We start from the raw sequence: 21,562 nt of genomic DNA on the forward strand, positions 1-21,562 counted from the left end.
AAAAGCAAATGATGTATATTCCCTTTACCTTTTTTTGTATGAAGCTATCGCCCAATTCCCTTGAAACTACATGTAATCTTAAAGTGAACCTTGTGGTTTGAGATGGTATGGTCGCTTTTCTTGTAGGAGTTCACTTGGGGGTCAGCCACCCCTGGGAAAGTTGGGCCTCCAGCCAAAGCCCATTCACTTGTGCACAAAAAAAGTTCTTTGTGTTTTACTGCCTAGTTGAGCGCCGTCACAACAATGCCATCAATCATCCTCTACTGCTGGCCATTACATGTTGGGGGATCCAACCTGTAATGGTCACAGTGCATGCAGTGTATATGTACATGACTGTGCAGCCACAATGTCTGTGAGTGACCTACTGGAGGGGATTCAATCTTGTGTGGGTTCGGGACAACCTGCATTCATAATATTTAAACCATTAGAGAAAGGATTGTGTCCACAAAATAGTATTTTATACGCGAAATCAAAACTGCCTCACGCGTGAGCACCTCATGGCCGCGCGTAAGTTTTTACGCTTCGCCACTCGCAGGGTTTTAAGTTGAATCAGTTGCTTTAAATGATTAAAATGATATCTCAATGACTCAACTTTTTTGCCATTAATAAGATTAAAAACAATAGTGATTTTAAAAAGGGGGCATTCTGAGCTTCAAAGTAGCTGAAAATTGATTTACTGTCGTTGAGGGTGCTCTACAGCTAGCAGGCGCATAAAGCCTACTTTCAGGCCTAATATCGATCTGGAATAATTTTTTCTTTTCCAATTTTTTTGTTGGAATATAAATAACTGGCATTTCAAACCTTCAGGCCTATTAAAGGGTGTACACCGGTAAATAAGCCTAAATCTATCCGCCGAGCTCATGTATAAAAGTTCTACCCTCAAAATATGTTATATTAGAGAGTTCTGAGAGCCATAACATTGGGGAATTAAAGAGATGCCCGGACTTGGGGCTTCCAGCTCAATTGCAATTTGAGCTCAAAAGTGGCGTTATTTTGCCATGTTGTGGAGGGATCGTTTTTCAAGATGGCTACCGTTCCGCTTTGGGGAAAATAGGGGTCGTCTTCTTTGGGCGAGAATTTCTTGAAAAGTCAATGGTCAACCCACCAAAAAATGAAAAGAAAATGAAAGATGACATGTTGATCATCATTTTTCTGTGCAGCTTTTAAAAATACCTGTGAGAGTTCTGAGTATTTTTAAAAAGAATTTTGAAGTATGGGCATTTAGCACTAGTGTCTATGGGAATTTTAATGCAGGGTTGCACCCTGGTGGGAAAGGATCAATAGGGGGTAGAAGGAAGTGATGATGCAGGAGGGAAGTAGTAGTAAATGTGGGGTTAATTTGAATGGGGAAGGAGGGTGTTAAAGGAGGTGTTAAATCCCGGGTTAGCCAGGATCATCTGTAACAAATCACAATTGAGGAAAAACTTAAAGACTAGTGTCCGATGAGCAGAACATAGGGTGTTTCCTCATTTTATTTATTTAGTTTTGGCTGTTTCAGCAACTTGCCAAAACAGCCTTGGTTTTCGTTAAGATTTTTATTTTATATTTTTTCCCCTATTTCAGCCATTCCCATAACATATGTACACGTTTTCTCCGTGCGTGGCACTTTGGGAACTAAGATCAATCGACGCACTTAGACCAGCACCCGGAGATAAGTGCCGAACATTGATGTCATCATCACGAGTCACGTGACGGCACATTAAATGTGCATATTTTGAAGGCCTTTATCTACAGAACTACAGCTCCATTCAAGGCTCGATTTACCCGGTGCACGCATGCACCAGTGCATGTAGATTTTTGCTTGTGCACGTAGCTTTTTTACTGAGCATGCACGACGTGCATATAACTTTTTTAGCCAACAAAATACTCATTTCATGCATATATTTACCAGTGAGTGAGATTAAGAATAAAGTTTGTTGAATACTTGACCAGATAGTGTACAAACGTGTTATTTCTTTTATAAATCCATAAATTATTCCTCGCACCATGCTCGCACAGTCGCAGCAGATTCAGAGTACGAGGTAAAATTCAAGATCTCGATGTACGTCCTGCAACCTCCTCCGATCATGCATGTGATTTACCACGTGATACATGCTGCAGATAATTTGGTATCGCACTGATGCTCCGGGCATTCCTTATGTCCGGATCGTAAGTGCGATTCCAAATTATTAGCTGCGTTTATCACGTGGTCTCGTTATTGGCCAATCTGACGCCACCTATCATATGGCGCCACATATTTTGCACGCAAATGTCCAGGGTCATTTGTCAGGGTCTCTTGTCAGGTTAAAATCTAATTTCTACACGTTCGTATGGGTCTTCATCGATGTCAAATTTCGTCGAAATGACACATCCTGAACACGCGGGAAGGCAAATTTAGATTTCTAGGCGAGTACTGAACATATGTACGAAATTATGTATGGCGGATCGATTTCGCCATGTTCGAAATGCCACAACAGTGTGGCTTTGCCACGTTCATGGGTCTATATAGGCTTGAGCATGATAGAGTAAAAAAGGCTATGTACTGTACTGTCTGTCGAAAGTTCGATAAATTTCAAAGAGAAAGAATGCCTTCAGAGAAGCAGACGGTGTAAGTCAATTATGGTGCATGTGGGTTTTTCTTGGTGCATGTAGGGTTTTTGGTCTACATGCACCAGTGCATGCCACTTTGTTTTTGTAAATCGAGCCCTGGCTCCGATTGGGTTAAAAGTTGGTATGTATCTAGACTGGGATGTGTTATAGCTCAAAATGGAGGTGAAGTCATGATGGCATCATGTAATATTTTATGATTTTTGTTTGTTTTTGAACCTTAAAGCCTTATCTCATCAAGAGAACATGCTAAATTCAAAAAGAAAATTGTAATAGGTTTGTTAGTTCATACAAAGTTGCACACAAATGTGTGAGTCATGATGACGTCATCAAAAATATGATTTTTCAAAACACATATATCAGGGATATTTTGATCGTCATGAAACTTGGTGGGTAGGTAGACAATGATACTCTTATGCAAAACGTGAAATGACGTCACGATGATGTCATCAATTTCTTTTTCTTTTTTTTTCTTTTTTTTTTTAAAACTTTTTCCTTCATACAAAATTTGACCTTATCTGTAATCAGATCGACCCCAAACTTTGTACAGACAAAGACCATCAAGTAAAGGTTTGTATGGTAAAGTGACGTATTGATGACGTCATCACGTCTTATGTGACGTTGCATTAAAAGTGCATTTTTCAATGTCTTATATCTAGAGAACAAGTCCGACTGGGTTAAAACTTTGTTTGCTCGTAAATATTAGGCTGTTAGTATTTAAGTTGAAGTGACCTCATGATAAAGTAATCAGGTGATTTATTATGGATTTTTACATTTTTATATTTGTAAACATAATTTACAAACAGATGATTCATAATACAAATTTACAAACAGATAATTCTGTGGCCAGCACGGTGCTGTGCTGGCCAGCACGTCCCAATGATGGCTGTGCTGAGAATCTGGTCCTTGATTCCTTATAGCTTGCGTAGGAAGTCTAGGGTGTCTTGAATATACGATAAAATCTGTGGGACAAGGTGTTTGAGAAAACTGTCAATAAATAGGAAGATGCCTTCCTAGGGTGAACCATAACCATTACCTACTGAGGTTACTGGCATTGTGAAGGTTGGAAAAAAATATTAAATTTGGCAGTCCTACAACAGTCCGTTGGAAACAAATTTATGGCAGCTGGTCATGTGATTGTTTATCGTCCAGCACCTGTTGTATCTCCTGACAGAATGTACCTTTGAGATCAGACTCAAGGCAGATGATTATCCAACTGGCGATGGGCCTTGTTGATTGACTGCTGATTATCCTTGATGACCACAGCTGAGTCATTATCTGCTTGCTTGATGGCAATGTCTGTATGAGAGCGCAAGGCGTTGAGTGACAAACGTTCCTTGAATTGTATTTAGAGCAAAAGTACCAAATTATAAAGTTTCACCATGTTCCATTTTATGAAATCAAACAAGTCAAACTTAATTTTTTTTGTTATCCCACAGATATGTACACTCCCCTAATTGCTGCTGCATCTAGTGTACAGGAGGAGCATTATGTGACTTCATGTTTAACCATCCTGCTTGAGAGAGATGCTAGTCCGAATGTGCATGAAAGGTATAAATTCATGTCATAAAACTTAAAACTCCATTTTCTGACCGAAGCCCTAGTTTCATAATTCTTAATTTGAGCTTTTTATTATATACAAAGGCATGAAACTTTTCGGTTTCATCTGGAATTCCCATTTTTTTACAAACTGCCACGTTCGTTTTGAACATGCACAAAACAAACGCCACACCTTGGCGTTTTGAAAAGAAGGCGGTAAGGACTCTGCGCGAGCTCCTCGCGAACGGCCGTGACGTAATGACAATGCGCAGGCAGACGGGAGCGACGTTGTGAGAACTCCACGGATGTGCATGCATCAGGACTGCACGTCTCCTCTGCGTCTCCTGTGTCTATGCCGTTCAAAATGTGTATACTCAATGACTATCGCCCGTTTTGGCACGAGTATTTATATATATGCCATGCTCCTGGCTGCCGACGTCACACATACGTTTTAAGGTCGCATCGAGTGCGCGATAAGGACTCCAGGAACGTCGTACGAACTTATTGGACACCATGAGGACGCAGCGAGGACGCAGAGGATGCTGCGCAGACCTCTAATTGGTCTTCAATGGAACTCATGGAGAACTCCGCAAGGACACTATGGAATGCCACAGGGACGTCTTAGACTTGTGGTGGGCTTCACAGAGATGCATTGCAAGCCACTGGCGCCATGAATCCTGCGTCTTCATTACGTTTTGTTGCATGTTTAAGAATTTCAACAAAGCAATATGAACGCCATGCATGGATGTTACAGTGTGACAGGGCCTTTAGCAAGACACTTAACCATTATTGTGTTAAGCTGTAGGTCCCGTGAGTATGCACGTTAAAAGAATCCAGTAAGACTTAACACTCAGAGAAGGGGTTTGCCCCTGTGTTTCTGGCAGTGCGTTTATCTTCAACCACATGAAGGTAGCACTTGAAAGGAAGGAAGGAAGGAAGGAAAAGAAAAATTGTCTAAATCGGCAGAATGAGCTTTCAAATATTTTTTAAGTGTGCTTTTTATTTTTTGAATGAGTTGATGACTTCTTCAACTCATATTTTAATAGCTCTGAGTCATCATCAGGTATGGGTAGTCACGTCCATTTATTTTCAGATATTCTTAAAAAGAATATCTGTATCATGCACGAAAAATGTGTATAAAGGAAAAGTTTTAAAAATCAGCATCCTACTTCGTTCATCTTACCCAACTACATTTGCATATTTCCTTTTGCTGGCAGTCCAATTCGCTAACTTGACCTATCACGGTAGAATGGCATCAACGTAGCTTGTGAAATATTGTCCAATTTCATGATATTCAAATGAACGCGGAACGCACAAAATCTGAGACAAACAAAACTTAGTGTACAAAAATTCCATAGGGTTGTCTAAGGGGCGTGGCTAACTTGCAAACGGCGATAGGTCAATAATACTCCTCTTGGCGCCCACCCATGATGCCACACGGCGTCGCTGCCATACATAATCTGCCTCTTTTCTGTTACCAAAGCAGGCGAGATAGACATGTTTTTTACTCTATCCAATTACAATGTATTAGTTTTCCTAGAAAATAATTCTGTAGAGTTGTCATCAGTTCTTCAAGTAAGTTTCATGACAATCAGACTTGCCCTTATACATGACCGGTACATGTATGTGTTTTGAAAAATCATATTTTTTTATGATGTCATTGTGACGTCACATATTTTTTAAAATTGTGTGCAGATACCTTTTACCTAACAAACCTAACACAAACAGAATTTTGAATGTTGGGTTCGAAAGATATGGGGATAATCTTCGAAATTTCAAAAACCTATATAAAATCACAACATGACGACAGCGCTCCTATTCGGCCTTTCCACTTCTCCCCTGGTCTTTACCAAGATAGTGAAGACAATTGGGACCGCGTTGCAAAGATGCAGAGTGATATTCATGTAGCTGGATGACTGGATCATCATGGGTCCACAGGGAGTACATGGCTGTGATGCTCGGCCTTACATGCAGTGGCGTAGCCGTGGGGGGCGACAGCCCCCCATGAAACCTTGTCGCCCCCCAGTCGCCCCCCACTGAGATTTTGAGTTTCTAAAAAAATTATCATTGATCTATATGACGCCCCCCCCATGAAATGTTCCAGCGCCCCCCCCCTCCCCCCCCCCCCCCCCCCCCACTGAAAAATTCCTGGCTACGCCACTGCTTACATGGCGTCTCACGTCGGACCTCGGATTTATCATCAACACCGCGAAATCCCACCTGCTTCCTTCCCAGCTCCCAATATTTCTGGGAGCGCAACTTGTCCTCCAGAAGGGGTCTGGCCTGTCCTTCAGAGTAACGTGTCTTGAACCTTCAACAGTGCATGTCCCTGTTCCTTCCGGCAACGGTGGCCCCGGTTCAAGCCTGGCTCTGGTTGCTAGGCCTCATGGCCACCATGGTGGACGTCATAGATTTTTGCAGGTTGAGAATGCACCCAATCCAACTGCACCTACTGTCTTTTTACCGGCCCAGTCGTCACCACATAAATCATCTGGTGCCGACCACGGTGCCTTTCGCAGGCCCCGGCTGTCACTGACCATCATGACAGACGCGTCATTTTCTGTCTGGGGGGCCGCCCTCCACCCCCGCGTTCTTAAAGACGAGGCACACAAGCAGGTTGATGGGACCCTAAACACCGCTCAAGCCACATAAACGTACTTGAGATGTTGGCAGTCTCCAATGCTCTTCAACATTTTCGGGTTATTAGTCCAGATTCGATACGACAATGCCACAGTTGTGGCTTACATCAGTCGCCAGGGGGCACAAGGTCTGCCCAGCTGTGTGCACTCACATGGTATCTCCTATATTGGTGTATGCGTCACAATGTCACGCTTTCAGAAGTGCACCTCTGGGCGAGGGGAACGTCGCTTTTTCTGCTGATCGACTGATCACACATTGATCTGTTTGCTTCTCGGAACACACACCAATTACCGGTCTACTGCGCGAGACCCAACCCCTGTGCATGGCAGACAGATGCACTGGCGATTCAGTGGGACAGGCTGCTTGCCTACACCTTCCCCTATTCTCCCTCATCCCTCAGGTACTAACCAAACTGGAGCAGGAGAACTGCAAGGTCCTCATCACAACTTCCTTCTAGCCCCTCCAACCATGGTTCTCAAGACTTACCAGACTCTTGGTTCACCAGCCAGTGGTACTTCCGTGGAGAGCGGACATTCTGTTCCAGCCCGGCTTGGTTTTCTTTATCTGGCTCCGCAGGAACTGCACTTGACATGCTGGGTGCTTTCACGCAATCCCTCCGCACGGCAGGCCTTTCTCAATGAGCTGCGGCTATTGTAGCTTGCAGTCGAAGAGCATCGACCAGAAAAATTTGCGACAGTAGATCACCATTTAAAAAAGAAAATTGGGGGTAGAAGCCGAGCTCTGTGTCCCCCCAATACTTCTGTTGGGGAGGTTGCATATTTTCTGGTGAACTTGTTAGAAAGTAACCTTGCTATAGCCGCAATTAAAAAATTAACATATGGCAATAGCGGCTATTCATGAAGGCTTCCTGAATGGAACTTCGGTGTCAAAGAGTCTAGCTCTCAGCCAACTAGTCAGGGGGATGTTTGTTTCAGGCCCCCTGACACAAAGGCTGGTGCCTACATGGGACCTCTTTAACGTTTGATCAAGATCTCCATTTGAACCAATGGGCAGTTCAACTTTGTTACAATTGTCCATTAAAGTTGCCTTCTTCTTTTTAGCAGTGTTTCGGCCACACGACGTAGCAAACTGCATTCCTTTACAACAGAGACGAGCCGCATCCGTTGGGAACCGGGGGGGGGGGGGGGGGGTGTCCGTCTGACCCCTAAAATGTTTTTTTGTCTAAGAATCAGTCAGAGTCCTTTTCGCCTCCGGACATCTTTGTCCGGGACATCAAATCTTTCTCGTCCGTTCCAGACGACAAATTTGGGTGCCAAGTCAGGGCTGTGAAGTGGTACATCACGAGGTACGCGTCTCAGTTAGCATGTTCAGGCTGCTACAGTCAAATCATCTTTAAAACAAGGACCTTGGGACTTTACAATTACCTTGTTATAACAGGTATCTTGTATTATCAGTATGAGACAAAGAAAAAACAAGGTCTTGGGACCTAAATTATTCCTTGTTATAAGCAGGACGTTGTATGAACGGTGCTCTTATTGCCAGACTGAGTGCGGTTAATATCCTTAGCATACAGGGCATCTGGGCTCGCTTGTTCACCCACATGTGGAACAGTGGGGCCCGCCAAGGGTTACGCCTCATATAACATGTGCCCCTGTAATTATACAATAGCATCTCGAATGACCCACCGCCTTCACCGCGGTGCAATGCACAAGTAGATTGCTCTACAGGTAAGTAGAGTGACGTAGACTCCAACCTGGCACTCGAGAAAAGAGGACGCTCACCAGGCATACATGCTGTGGGGCACTATGAGTGGGACACAAAAGGGCGCTACTTTGTAAACTCTCAAATACCTACCAGTCCAGGGAAATATGCATCTAAGTAGATTGCTCTACAGGTAAGTATTCGTTCGTAGACCCCATCCACACTTCTGTTGGGGGAACCTCTTTGTTGACAAACTTCATTCAGTTAAATACTGGTACTTTAACCTTAATAATTCTTGTTGTTGAACCTTTGTGAACAATTTCATTGTCATGAAATTTAGTCTGAAATTCGGAAACATTGGCATCTGGAAATTGGACACGAAATTGGCTGAGTGTTCCCTAATCTGGCTCACTTACACAACCAAGAACTTTGAAAAAAAAGGGAGAGCTGTGCAATTCAAAGGACCATACATATTTCTTAGAAATTACTTACAATTTGTCATGAGTTATTATGAAGTACAGTTTCATCCAAAATCGAGTCAATCACTTGGCAACCTGTAGGTGATGTGGCACGCGAGGCCAGAATTATACTGTCATCTCCTTGAAAATATACTCTTTGTGTTTTATGCTCCAGAAGTCATATGACACCTCTGATGTTTGTGTCAAAAAATGGAAACCTGAGTGCAGTGCAGAAATTACTTGAATTTGGAGCTCAGACAGACAGACAAGACAACCGAGGATGGACGGTGAGAAACTTTCAATGTTTTTATAGACAAATCTGGGCAGCCATTTTCTGCGGTGACACCACGCTCACGCAAGTCGCGCTCAGGTAGTATGCACACATTCTGGGCTCCTTCGATGAATAAGAATACCAAATTGCTTCCACAAGAAATGTCTCCACAAGAGTGTGTGTACATGTACATGTACTGTAAGTTGGCCTACAATTGTGTTTAAATAGGGGAAACTATTCCTACGGGTCCACAGATTTGTTTGTACTTCTTTGGGGATGTCTTTTTTGTAATGTTTATGGTGTAGATATTGTTATCTTATTCCATTACAAGTAATACAGGTTGAAAAACTAACTACGTTGCCCTCAGAAGTCCTCAAACTTTCTATTGAAAAAGATTCAGGAGTAACTACAAACATATACATGAACACGAGAGATGGAATGAAAATGTAGCACTCCCAATATAATTGCCAATAATCATGATAACATTGTTGTTTCATGGAGCTACATGAAGGACTGATGTGTTACATGTAAGTCAGCTCATGTACACATGTATGAACAGTGTTGTAGTTGAGTACCAAAACTCGAGTACCAAGTTTTCCGAGTACACAGTGCCAAGTACGGGCCGAGTCCAAGTACTTTTTAGTCGAGTCCTGGGCCAAAAATCCGAGTTCGAGTTTTTCCAGAGTCCGAGTATGTGCCGAGTACAAGTACAAAAATATCGCACACAGTACACATATACAGTAGCACGTACACATATTAAAAAGTGTTGTTTTGCTTGGAATTCTTGATTTGCAGCCCACATGACTTGCATACTGCGCTGTGCTGCTTCTGTCCGTTAGCGAAATATTTCTTGTGATCTCTTAACCCCAAGATATAATTTCTGACGAAGAAGACATGTCTACGTCTGGATCGAACTCGCCGCCATGCGCCAGAGAATGTAACGCGTTTCCAACAAAGAGTGATGTTCACAACCTCTTCCCCATGGATATGATCTTTCTGCGCCTTGTTAGTTAGAAAATGCCTCGTGTGATCAACGCGTATGCAGCCCATGGAAAGAAGGTTGCGATTTATTTCGCTGGTATTCTTGTAGTATTCAGTAGGAATCGAACAGTAACAAATGTGCACCAGCAATACTGCCAGCGCTGCCAATACCCATTCACGAATACTCGATTTAGAGTCAATAAACAGTGGCTTAGCCAGGAATTTTTCAGTGGGGGTGCGCTGGGGGGGGGGGGGGGGGCCTGGAACATTCCATGGGGGGCGTCATGTAGATCAATGATAATTTTTTTAGAAACTCAAAATCTCAGTGGGGGGGGGGGGGCAACTGGGGGGGGGGTGACAAGGTTTCATGGGTGACTGATGGACCACAATTTTCAATTGTGTCTGTGAGCCTCAAACCCATTCTTTTTCTTGAATCATCTTACCATCTCCACAGTTACAAGAAGTAATTATAAAACGTTGAGAGTAAATTTTTATAAAGTTCATTTTTAAACTTAATGGCTTGGCCCCTGTTTTTTTTTTTTGTGGCTGAAAAACACCATTTATGAAAAAGACAATCTTGACATATACCGGGTATCGGCCGAATTTTAGAAATAAGTCAACCACCACAAATACTGACCCTTGAGAGTTATTTGTACAATACTTGTACGATACTTCTTACCGTAACTTCATATTTTGCAACACTCTGTACAAAACCACTGACGTCTATACACATCAACTGCCGGAGACTCTTTACGTGACAATTTAACCTGTCACCTGCGCCTGTGAATATACATTGCCAGATCATGTTTACACATCCTCCAGCGTTAAGTGGTGAAAAATGTATTTACCTGATATTTTCATGACTTTGTTCAGGCACTTTGTTATGCTGCCAATCAAGGATTCACCAGTATTGCTGAATGTCTTCTAAATGCTGAAGCTGATATTCACAAAAGATGTTCGGAGGGAACAGCACGTGATATTGCCTGTAATCGAGGTTATATTGAGGTAGGATTGCAAGCTTACATGTACCCTTCCTGTGCATGTTTGTCTGACATAGAAGATTTGATCTTCATACTGTGGCCATTTTCAGTGACTTGATTTGTGCATGAGCAGCATGACACATCATTCTCTTTGTTTGATAGTGGCTAGCCCCATAAATGTGGCCAATTTACTGGACTACCTCCGTAAATAAAGGCCACACTTCCACCATGTACAAAACCATGTCGAACTTTGTCAAATTTTGATTTTCACATTTAGGCTTAGTTTGTAGTTTATTTTTGCTTTAGAAGCATATTCACCCTCTTCATAGGCTAATCAGAAAGTGCTGCCTTTTTCAGATGTCTATTTTTCATGAAATTTCCAGATTCGTTTTTACACATTTTGCGTATCAAAATTTCAACATGAAATTTCACGAAAATTTGACAAAAAATATTACCATACCTACTTCCGATCAAAATTGGTAAAAATCGCCGACAGGCAATTTTTTATCAGCCGACAGGCTTTTATCAGCCAGTTATTTTTTTCTTTCTGTTGTTATCTGAAAGAAAACCTCATGGTCTAACATTAGTGTGCATGTTGCACCATATCTGGACCACTTGGGTCCTTCGTCACGTAATTGTCGTTGCAACACAGTCCAAAAAGTCTGGTCTGTGCCATGTGTCTCATGTTCCTCAATACACGCACCCACTTTTGTTTTACTGTACTCCCGAGGACAATGCTTTGTGTTTCCCTTTGTCCCTGTAATATAACACTCTACCATAGACTTAGGGCACAAACTTACAACAGAGGACCGTTTTTTTGGGACCGTGTATTTGTTTGGCCAATTTGAAAGTTACTAGAGGAAACCACAATGTGTTATGGCTGGTGTCTAATTCAGTGTTTTTTCTGGCTGGATTGAAATCCTCAAGAATTTTACTAGAGTGGTACCAGAAAATTCACCTAGTACAGTGGAACACCGCTATACCGAACATTCGGCTATACCAAACATCATCCTTGGCTCCCAGATTTGTGTATAAAACATACCAAACATTGTTGTTGAAAAATTCAACAGACTTATAAAAAAACTACGCGTTACAAAATATATATTAACCCTTTAAACTCAGCCTTAATTTTGAGTTTTTTTGACTTAGTTGAATTCTTGCACCTTTTTCATCAGTATTTTTTATTTTGTGTGGGTTAAGTTATTTACCAAATGAAAGAATGTGAGCTAGGCAATCGACAATTTCGGGAAAAAAGGTTTTAAAAAATGTGAACCCCCTCTCAATGGCGGCCATTTTTAAACTTGAATTTTGGGATGTTTTAATCCATTTTTGTGGATTTTTGGCCAAAAAATTATGAAAACAATCTGCTAGGAGATTTTCGAATGCATCACTACAAAATACGACTCTCACTTCATGAGAAAACACTCGAGAGAGCAATTGTGTGCATTTATGGTTGTCATAGTAACCGACCCAAAAGGACACAAATAGTGCGGTTTTGGTGCAAAATGTATGAATTTTGAAGTATTTTGCACAATCATTTATTCACTATTCCATGAGACCAAAAATCACAAATTTTTGTATAAAAACACAAATAAATGCTTTCCACTGAGTTTTTGGAAAATGTTTCCTTGCATAAATAGTGACATGGCATTTAGAATATTGTTCAAATATCATGATTATCATGGCTTTTATGCCAACAAAAAATATTGGAAAGATATTACGTCCATCACTGTACTTGTAGGCCTACTACATCGCATGTCGTTCAGAATGTCTACTGCTGTCAAGGTCTCCTTTCTCTTTATTTTCATTGCCCGAATCAAGAAGATTTAAAACATTTTTGTCAACCAAGTTCCTCTTGGGTTGTTTGTTATCTGCAGTTTTTTTTAGGAGTTTCCCCAGGCAGATTTAGGCAGAAATTAGGGCAAAAGAAGTGACAAAGAGCGTACTTGAATTCACTGTATGTACATGAGGAACGTGAACAGTTATAACAAACCACGCGCGGTAAACAACAGAAGTCTGGCATTTGTTTCACCTCACCTGTGAAAGCGTAACGTTCAGATGCAAAAAGAAAAGACGCCATTGGGTAGCCAGTGTATAAAGCTAAAAAAATGGTATCAAACATGAGTCAAAAGAGGGCGGCAAACACAAAATACAATACTCAGAAATTTTCGATCGCCGGCAATCGATTTTACACAGGGCGGAGTTGAATGGGTTAAACCCTGTTTGGGCCATTTTTTTTTTTATTCTGAACGTCAGACGACCAATATACATCATGTTTGAATGTTAAAGAGTGATAGGTGGCTTGTATTTCCCCAAAGAATAGAAGGGAAAGCTGCCCGTTGCTGAAGTTTTGTAACGACTCTGCATGTGGCCGCTGGATGTGAGAAATACCAGTTCACTATTGGTCAAAAGTGGGCGCCGCTGATATGAGATCCTCTGGTGAAAACTGCTGTAGTGGGTTTTTTCCCTCAAAGCTTAGATTTTGAAAACTAAAGGTTTTTATGAAAGTGAAACTAAAAATAAAAAATAGAAAACATACCTTCATCCCAGCCACTCTGCTCCCTTTTTCCAACTCCTCTCATTTTCTCTGTATTGGTTTTGTTTATTGTGCCGATTTTATTAAGTTCTTCATTCACAATTTTAATTAATACAACTTTACAACCACAATCTTCAAAAATAAAGCCTTATAAATGAACAACTTTTTATATAAACTTTATAGCAATTTCTTAATAAAAATGTTACTTAAAATAAATTTTTTAATTAAGTTAGACAGAATAGTTAAGCAAGCCAGTAAAGCTATTGGTTTACAACTCTTATGTGCAATAAAATTAAGACAGTTCTCCCTGACTCACATCACCCATTACATGCCGACTTCCACACCAACTCCAGAAGTAACCGCTTTTTACAACAAAGGATCAGGACACTGCGATATGGCAGTTCATTCATTCCAGCAGCTATCAAATAGTACAATGAGCAACTGTAACGATGAGCTGTCGTGTGGCTTATTACTCTGATCCCTCATTAACGTAATGTTATTATGTGTATACATGTATGTGTAGCAGTTTGTTTTTTACATGTAATAACTAGATTTATAAGTTTGTGGTTACTTTTGCACTTTTACATCTTTTTAATTAATGATTGTATGTTTTATAACCCCTTCTTTGTCAAGGCCAATTTAATTTCCCTCGTGAGGGGAAAAAAGTTCAATCTAATCTTATCTAATCTTATCTCTAAAAGTACATTTTAAGAAACAGTTTTGAACATCGAAACGGCAAGAAAGGGGGAAATGAATAAACACTTAAATCTAGTAAAAAGAGGGCGCACTTCAAGTAGGGCACTATCAGCTTAAAATCGCTAAATACCAAAACGATCGCTATTAAGAACATTTTCTGTGGATTCCGCGATGTTTGTTATAGCGGCGTTCCACTGTACAAGGAGTCTGCACCTTTTCCAAAGTAATAAACTTGCAATTGTTTTTTGGATGAGTCTTGTGTCTTGAAATGAATCAAATTAAAATGTACAACCACCATAACTTTGTCTGCATCAAAGAATAGCTGACACTGACTTGAATTAATACAGTATGCACATGCCATATGCTTTTACACATGTTACATGTACATGGATCATCTTGCCCTCCATTGTAACCTTTGTCACCGCGTACACCAAAATAAGCTCTACACGAGACCAGTTGTTGCTGTCTACATGTATGTCCCCTTTTTTATTGCACATATCTCCTTGAAGAGCTGGTGAAAACTGAAATTAAATTACATGTACATTTGTGTAAATGACATTTAGTAAATTATGAAATAAGTACATTGTACATGAATCACTATTAATTACACCCAGAATAAACAATATTACACACACGGGTATTAATTAAAGACAAATCACAAATATTTAAAGTGTTTAATTATAAGTTGATAAGTTGACTCACAAGCCGTATGCAGGAACAAATGCCTACGGGTGTACACACGGTGGGAGTCGCAGGGGTATCCTGGGGTTACGGCATCTCCTGGAATTACACAATTAATAACTACAATAAATATTCACAATAATTGGCGAAGCCCGAATTCCAATATCAATATGCCCCAGTCGTAATTGTAGCGAGAGGACTAATGCAAGTCTACAATGTACGATGTACACATGTGCATTAAACATGGCGGCCGTGTGTACATGGTGTATATCGGTCGTCAAATTCAGGCCAAATACACAAGTAAATACAGAGAAACTAGCACCAAAATTTACGCCCAAAATCACTCAGAATATAACTTAATACAGCTATAAATGCCCAAGGATGTTTAATAAAGAAACAAATAATCTATTACTCACAGAAATGGCTACTGAGAAGGACGACGGTCCGTATTCGGCGAGGGTGTGGCAGCGACTCGCTTTCCCAAATCTTCGCTGCGTTTATATACATGTGTGAATGACTACCAAATTATCACGTGACCCGCCGTAGCGGGCTTAATCTAATTAACTATAGAAAATATTCAACGCAAGACCCAAGAAAATTCCAATGATTGTGTAATCAACTAAGAGCAAAGAAATCTTATCAGTGGCGATAACAACCTTATTTGGACATGTTCATCCGAGTTATATAAATATTTTAATTTATTCAAAAAAGAAATTTGTTTGGTTAATTTTAAAGAAGGGTTTTGCAATGTAAATTAGGAATGCTTTCTCTTTGTGTGTTTATACATGTAGGGCTACATATACAGTATAAAGGGATAGAGTATACAAATAAAAGTCTTGACTGCTTTGAGTATATCATTTTTATTTACATTTTGGGGGTTATTTTTTATAGCTTTCGTGGAACAAAAAAGAGACATAATTCTGACGGAAAAAGTTGATGTTCAAAATCAGTGTTTGAAACCACATAGAACCGAGATTTTGCATTTGCACGTTCTGGTACTGGTACATTGCATCAATTTGCCCGCACATCATGCCAGTCATGTGCAAATACACAATTAACATTGCTATATCAACCATTGCATTGATATCACCTGTGTGACCCCCAAGAAAGGGTGTTGGTGCAGTATTCATCAAGACACGACAAGATATATGCATGCTTGTAATCGTGTGTGCCAGCATGATGCCAAACTCAGGCCATGTGGTCAGAAAACTTGAGATTGGACTTGGAATTGGATTTTTTTCCATGAACAGTGATGAATGACTGGTGGTAGGAGAATTTGCAGATTCACGGGAATTTGCAGTATACCGGTACTTTGTATGTTTTGATGTCCATGTTTTGATGGACCTATTCAGTTTGTTAACATATGTAATGTAACCTTCGAAACAAGTAAAAAGTTTGCTAAAGTAAACAGAGAACATTTCCTCAATGAATACAACTTACAAACTACTGTTATTTGTACCAATCACATGTAAATTCTTTGATGTAAAAGTAAATACACAATTACGCGTAAGAAGGGCAACTCCACAAAGAAATGTTTACATGCAATAAGTTTGCAATCTACAATACCTAACACAAACTTTACATGGTGAAACCCAGTATTTTCAGCTATTTTTTACTTTGAAGCAATGTAAAAATGCATATTTTTTTTGATAGAATCTCAAAAATTGGCATAAATAATCTCTGAACCATGCTCTAAACATTAACATTCATAATTGGCATAAATAATCTCTGAACCATGCTCTAAACATTAACATTCATACCTGACGTAGTTGGTAAAGCATGAGTTGAATATCACCATTTTGAGATATGTAGGCCTAACAGGTTATAGTAAAAAATAGATTTGTTGTTATGTTCATGGATGTTTTACAAATTTAGAGTTATATTGTAGATTTAAGCTCAGACTTTTACATTTCTCATGAATGTAAATACAGTAGTTTCGATGCTAAAACTACATGTTTGATGTGTGTTGACTGATTTTCATTTTTGACCCTCTTGGTTGGCACATTTGGTATATGTTAAAACAAAAATACAGCGCCATATAGCAGTGGGTACCACAACCAAACTACATGTATGCCTAAAGTGGAATTTTGCGACGTGGTGATGTACATTCAATGTTTTGGTTCTGTCAGTAATCACTTCCCCACTTCTAGATTTGAGGGGTGCTGTATTAATCAGCAAAGGGTCAAGGGCTTACATGTACTTAATGCCATATTTCATGTACGCCCCTTTTATAATATGACGTCACGTGGCACGTGATATCTTGAGAACCTTACCTAATAATGCACACATTATCTGTGCCTAGTTTTAAGTCAATCTGATTAAAGATAATTTCAATTTTGAAAGTAGAAAAATATGCAATTTAGCTTTTTAAAATTAAAATAAAAGTCAGTTGAAGACATCGCCATGATTGTCACAGGATCCCCCTCAAACAGAAGGACCCCGGAATGGTACTTTTGATCAGACTGTATGGCAAAGACTTAACTCAGACAAATTGAAAGAAGGACAGATCTGTGTGCAAATCCAAGATTAATTTTATTATTCACAATATCACCAATATTAACATGCACTTAAATTTCACCCTACGAAGTAACTAAATAAATACATCATTATTAATACATTACAAAACAATCAACGAAGTTGGACCCAAATCAACAATTCCTTGCTTGAGTCCATGCAAAGTGCTCATATTGTGGGTGTGGTTGTGGTGCACCGGTGCCTACCCTGGTAGTACTGTCTGGACCCGTAGCGTCCTCTGCCCATGTGTGACCTGGCTGACAATCCTACTGGTCGATGGCCCCTCAAGGAAGTCTGTCTCACTGCAGAGTTTGCCACACCAAATGTTACACCCCAAAACCCTGGTTTAAAATTAAGTACAAATTGTCACCAGTAATGCATCTCCTACACGAGATTATTACTTGCACCATCCATAGCTGCTCAAGTTCATTTAACATAGCATAAAATGCAAGGCGGTACATTTTATACACAAAACCCAAACAATGCGTTATTGCCAAGGCACATTTAAAATGTTTTACAACAGCACAAATATAAATTTTCAGTTTTAAATTTTAAATTGAAAACTGCTAAACAATAATAATTACAGGTTATGGCGAATAACCTTGTCTACATTTTATTGATGTTGATGCGGAGACGAGGACGGTCGCACCCTACCGACTCTGTGGGACTCATTTCCAACGGTGCAAACTAATTGCAAACTCAGTTCACCATGAACCTACAACTCCCCAATGTGGGTTCATGCGCAACGCCCTACTCTGGATGTTATACCCGAGACTGATGGTCTAAAAAGTATTTCAAAACTGTTAAATTAATCCACTGACTGGCAAGGACTGCTCAGTTAAATCCCACCATTGTTAGATACTTATTGGATAATAGAGCTAGGACCCGATCATGGGTTCTCCGTTGAAACATTTGACTTTAATACAAAGATGGAAAAAAAACTTGAAAATCTTGTATTAGAAGATCCTACACTGTCTGTCTGTCTTTCTGTCTGAACAGCTTATACATTGTAATGCCAAGGTGTTCAACTGGGGTCAAGTCATGATAAGATTAACCAATTCCAACTGTGGACTTCTAAGACCCCGTTCCCACTAGATCAACTAATTGGGGGATCTAAACCACCTTTTGCCAAATTGCCAGAACAGATCCCCCGATTGGTGGATCAGATCCGGCAATTGTGTGTAGTGGGAATGCTAACCGTTATAAGGTGGATCAGGATCACATCCACCTTTCTTGATCCACCTCTGGAGCAGGATACAGATCCCTCAATTGGTGGATCAGATCCTGCAATTGGCGGATCACGATCAAATGGGAACGCAAAAGGTGGATCTGATTTCACCCGTCAATATCCGCCCAGCAGCGGCGGCGGCACGCTTTTCAAACTGGGGGGGGGGGGGGGGGGGGCAACACCAAAAAGAGGCACTTGCTCAGAAAAAGGGGCACCTTTCGTGCGTGTGTGTCAGTGTTTGGGGGACGTCCCTACCACCAACGTTAACACATTTACATCCACACATGCATGCTTTTAAATTACTTTATAATGCGAGGGAGCACAAGAGAAAAAAAAGGCAGCGACAGAGTGCAGGAAGCGAGCAGTCTCAGAACAAATATATTTGCATTCTGAAAAATAATTATGATACTGAGTGAAATATGAGGTTGAATACTACATCGTAATGCTTAACACATTTTCACTCTTTACCTAACAATTGCAATGTACTTTCGGTTAGATGATCACTAGGAACACTGTCAACTTACCCAATATACCAATGTATCAGCATGGCTATTAACATTTGCCAAAGAAGGCAAGCCACTTCCTATTTCGGGTGATGAAGTCGGAAGCGACGGCTTTCATGTCCAGTTTGTCTGTTTGCTCTTTGTGGCAATGCAAGATCAGTAGATTGTTGTACTTCTTTTGTGCTAAACTACTTTGCATGTGCGTTTTGTGCTGCCTCTGTACTGAAAACGATCGTTCGCCGGACGCCGTGGTCATCGGCGCCACGAGGTAGATATGTAGCAGTTTCTTCATGTTTGGAGCTGCAGTACCCATTATACCATGATTAGCGAAAGCAGATGTCACTGTCTCTACCGTAATTGCTGACCTTTCTACTTCGGTGGCAATACTTGACGTCGTCTCATGCATGAGCCCCTGGAGCAGCCTTAACTCAGCCTCTAAGTCATCGATGTTAAGGTCTCTTCCGTAGAGCCCCCTAATGTGGTCGCTAACCCTATTCTCGTTAAAAGTCCCACTCGCTGCCTTGATGATGGTATCCTCTATGTCGTGTACGCTTTCTGTTCAAAGCGATGTCGAACTGAGTTCATGCATAGATCCACTGCATCAAAATACTGGATCCGGTAGTGCTCTTCTACTGTGAGGCACACATGCTCGGGTGCATCCCCATCTTGAAGCCTCCTGGGAACCTTCTTCTTTCGAGGGAGACTGGGTTCATCATCTAGGCCATCCTTAGCACGTTCAAAGGTCTGTGAGAATTCATTCCTCATATCCTGTAGACTTGATAGCAGGGCTCTAATGCAAGTCATGGTGGTTTGTGCGGTAATAAATGGTTGTTGCAATACTGTAGCAACTCTCTCACAGATGCCAAACATTTTCTTGGTCAAGTGAAGACCGAATGAAAAGTTGTATGTCTCCAGTGTGGCTGCCAGTCCAAGGGCAGTGTCACGCACTTCCCCCTTTTTCTCTTCTTTCGCAATCATGTGCAGCGTCTTGGAAAGAAGCTTCCTGTTGCCCAAGACAGCGGAGACTGCTTTTGCCCTCACGGTCCAACGAGTAGGACAGAGTTTGTGTAAGTTTTTGTTGCATTCCTAGTCATGGGCAATATTTTGATATTGTCCCATTCTCTTCGGGGAACTTCGTATGAAGACAGCCAATTCTTGGACCCACTTCAAAGTGTTTCTGATCAATTGGCTATCTTTAGCACATGACTGTAAGGCTAGGTCGAGGCTATGATTCGCACAATGCAAATACAGTGCAGATGGGCACAATGCTTGAAGTCGGGCAGCCACACCGCTTTTACAGCCAGCCATTGTAGCAGCCCCATCATATCCTTGCCATCTCACACACTGAACGTCCAAGTTACAGCGAAGAAGAACATCCTTCAATGCCGCTGTAACACCCTCGGCATCTGCCTTCTCCAAGGCATACATTCCAACGAAACTTTCGTGGGAGGTCAAGGTTTCTGTGTCCACCCATTTGATGACGACAGTCAGTTGCTCCTTATTACTCACATTGCGAGATTCGTCAGATATGATACCGAATAGTTTTGAACTACTGATGTCATCGATAAGTGACCGCAACACCTTGTTTGCCATTAATTCAAGTTGTTCATCGATGATATCATGGGAGAGAAATTGCCCATCTGACACCCACTATCGTAGTTCAGGTACGTCCTCTGCTCGCATTAATAGAACCTGTCGAAGATTACCTTCCAATTCCGTGTGGCCTTGGATACCTAGTCCTTGTCGAGCCAGGAATCTTGAACTACTCAGCTGTTTCAACAACATCACTTTTCGATTTTCTTGCGATTTTTGAAACTTTGCATCCAATGTAGCCGCGATGTCGACATCTGGGTTGTCAAAAACTGTGAACCACTTCCACAGATTCGGCATGGAAGTGCGACTTGGAATGTTTTTCGAGTTTTGTATAACACTTTTTCCAGTTAGAAAACTCTCCTGAACAGAAGGCTGTTTCACCACTCTTGCTGGTGTTGAGAAGTTCCATGGTCTTTGCACGTTCACAGAAGTAGCACAATATTGTGCCTCTCGAGACACTGTAAGTGACCCACGGATACTTGACAAATATGCATGTTGGACAAGTTCTTGAATACTTGTTCATGACTTGCTTTGAAGAAGTAAGTTTGATCTCTTCCGGTGTTGGATGATAGGGCCTGCCCTGATTACAGCAAGTGGCGTTACATGCTCGGGAAGTCTTCTCTTGACTATCCAATGGCTCTTCATCTCTCGAGAAGTTGCCATGAGTGCCTTCATTGGCAGTTGGCATTGTAAC

The 21,562-nt window shown here is 41.0% G+C and overlaps 1 protein-coding gene across 5 annotated transcripts in view; it reads left to right on the forward strand.

The window, feature by feature from the left end:
* Positions 1-21,562, forward strand: part of LOC119741476 (ankyrin repeat, SAM and basic leucine zipper domain-containing protein 1-like) — a 102,070-nt gene that overhangs the window by 38,263 nt on the left and 42,245 nt on the right. For 4 of the 5 annotated variants that reach the window (XM_038217237.1, XM_038217246.1, XM_038217272.1 and 1 more), the window contains exons 4-6: positions 4,026-4,137; positions 9,061-9,172; positions 11,011-11,142. In XM_038217237.1, the coding sequence (XP_038073165.1) occupies positions 4,026-4,137; positions 9,061-9,172; positions 11,011-11,142 (356 nt within the window). The remainder of the gene's footprint in view (positions 1-4,025; positions 4,138-9,060; positions 9,173-11,010; positions 11,143-21,562) is intronic. The other variant, XM_038217264.1, reaches the window with a different exon arrangement.

The sequence above is a fragment of the Patiria miniata genome, unplaced genomic scaffold, assembly GCF_015706575.1.
Source record: "Patiria miniata isolate m_02_andy unplaced genomic scaffold, ASM1570657v1 HiC_scaffold_11, whole genome shotgun sequence".
NCBI lineage: Eukaryota > Metazoa > Echinodermata > Asteroidea > Valvatida > Asterinidae > Patiria > Patiria miniata.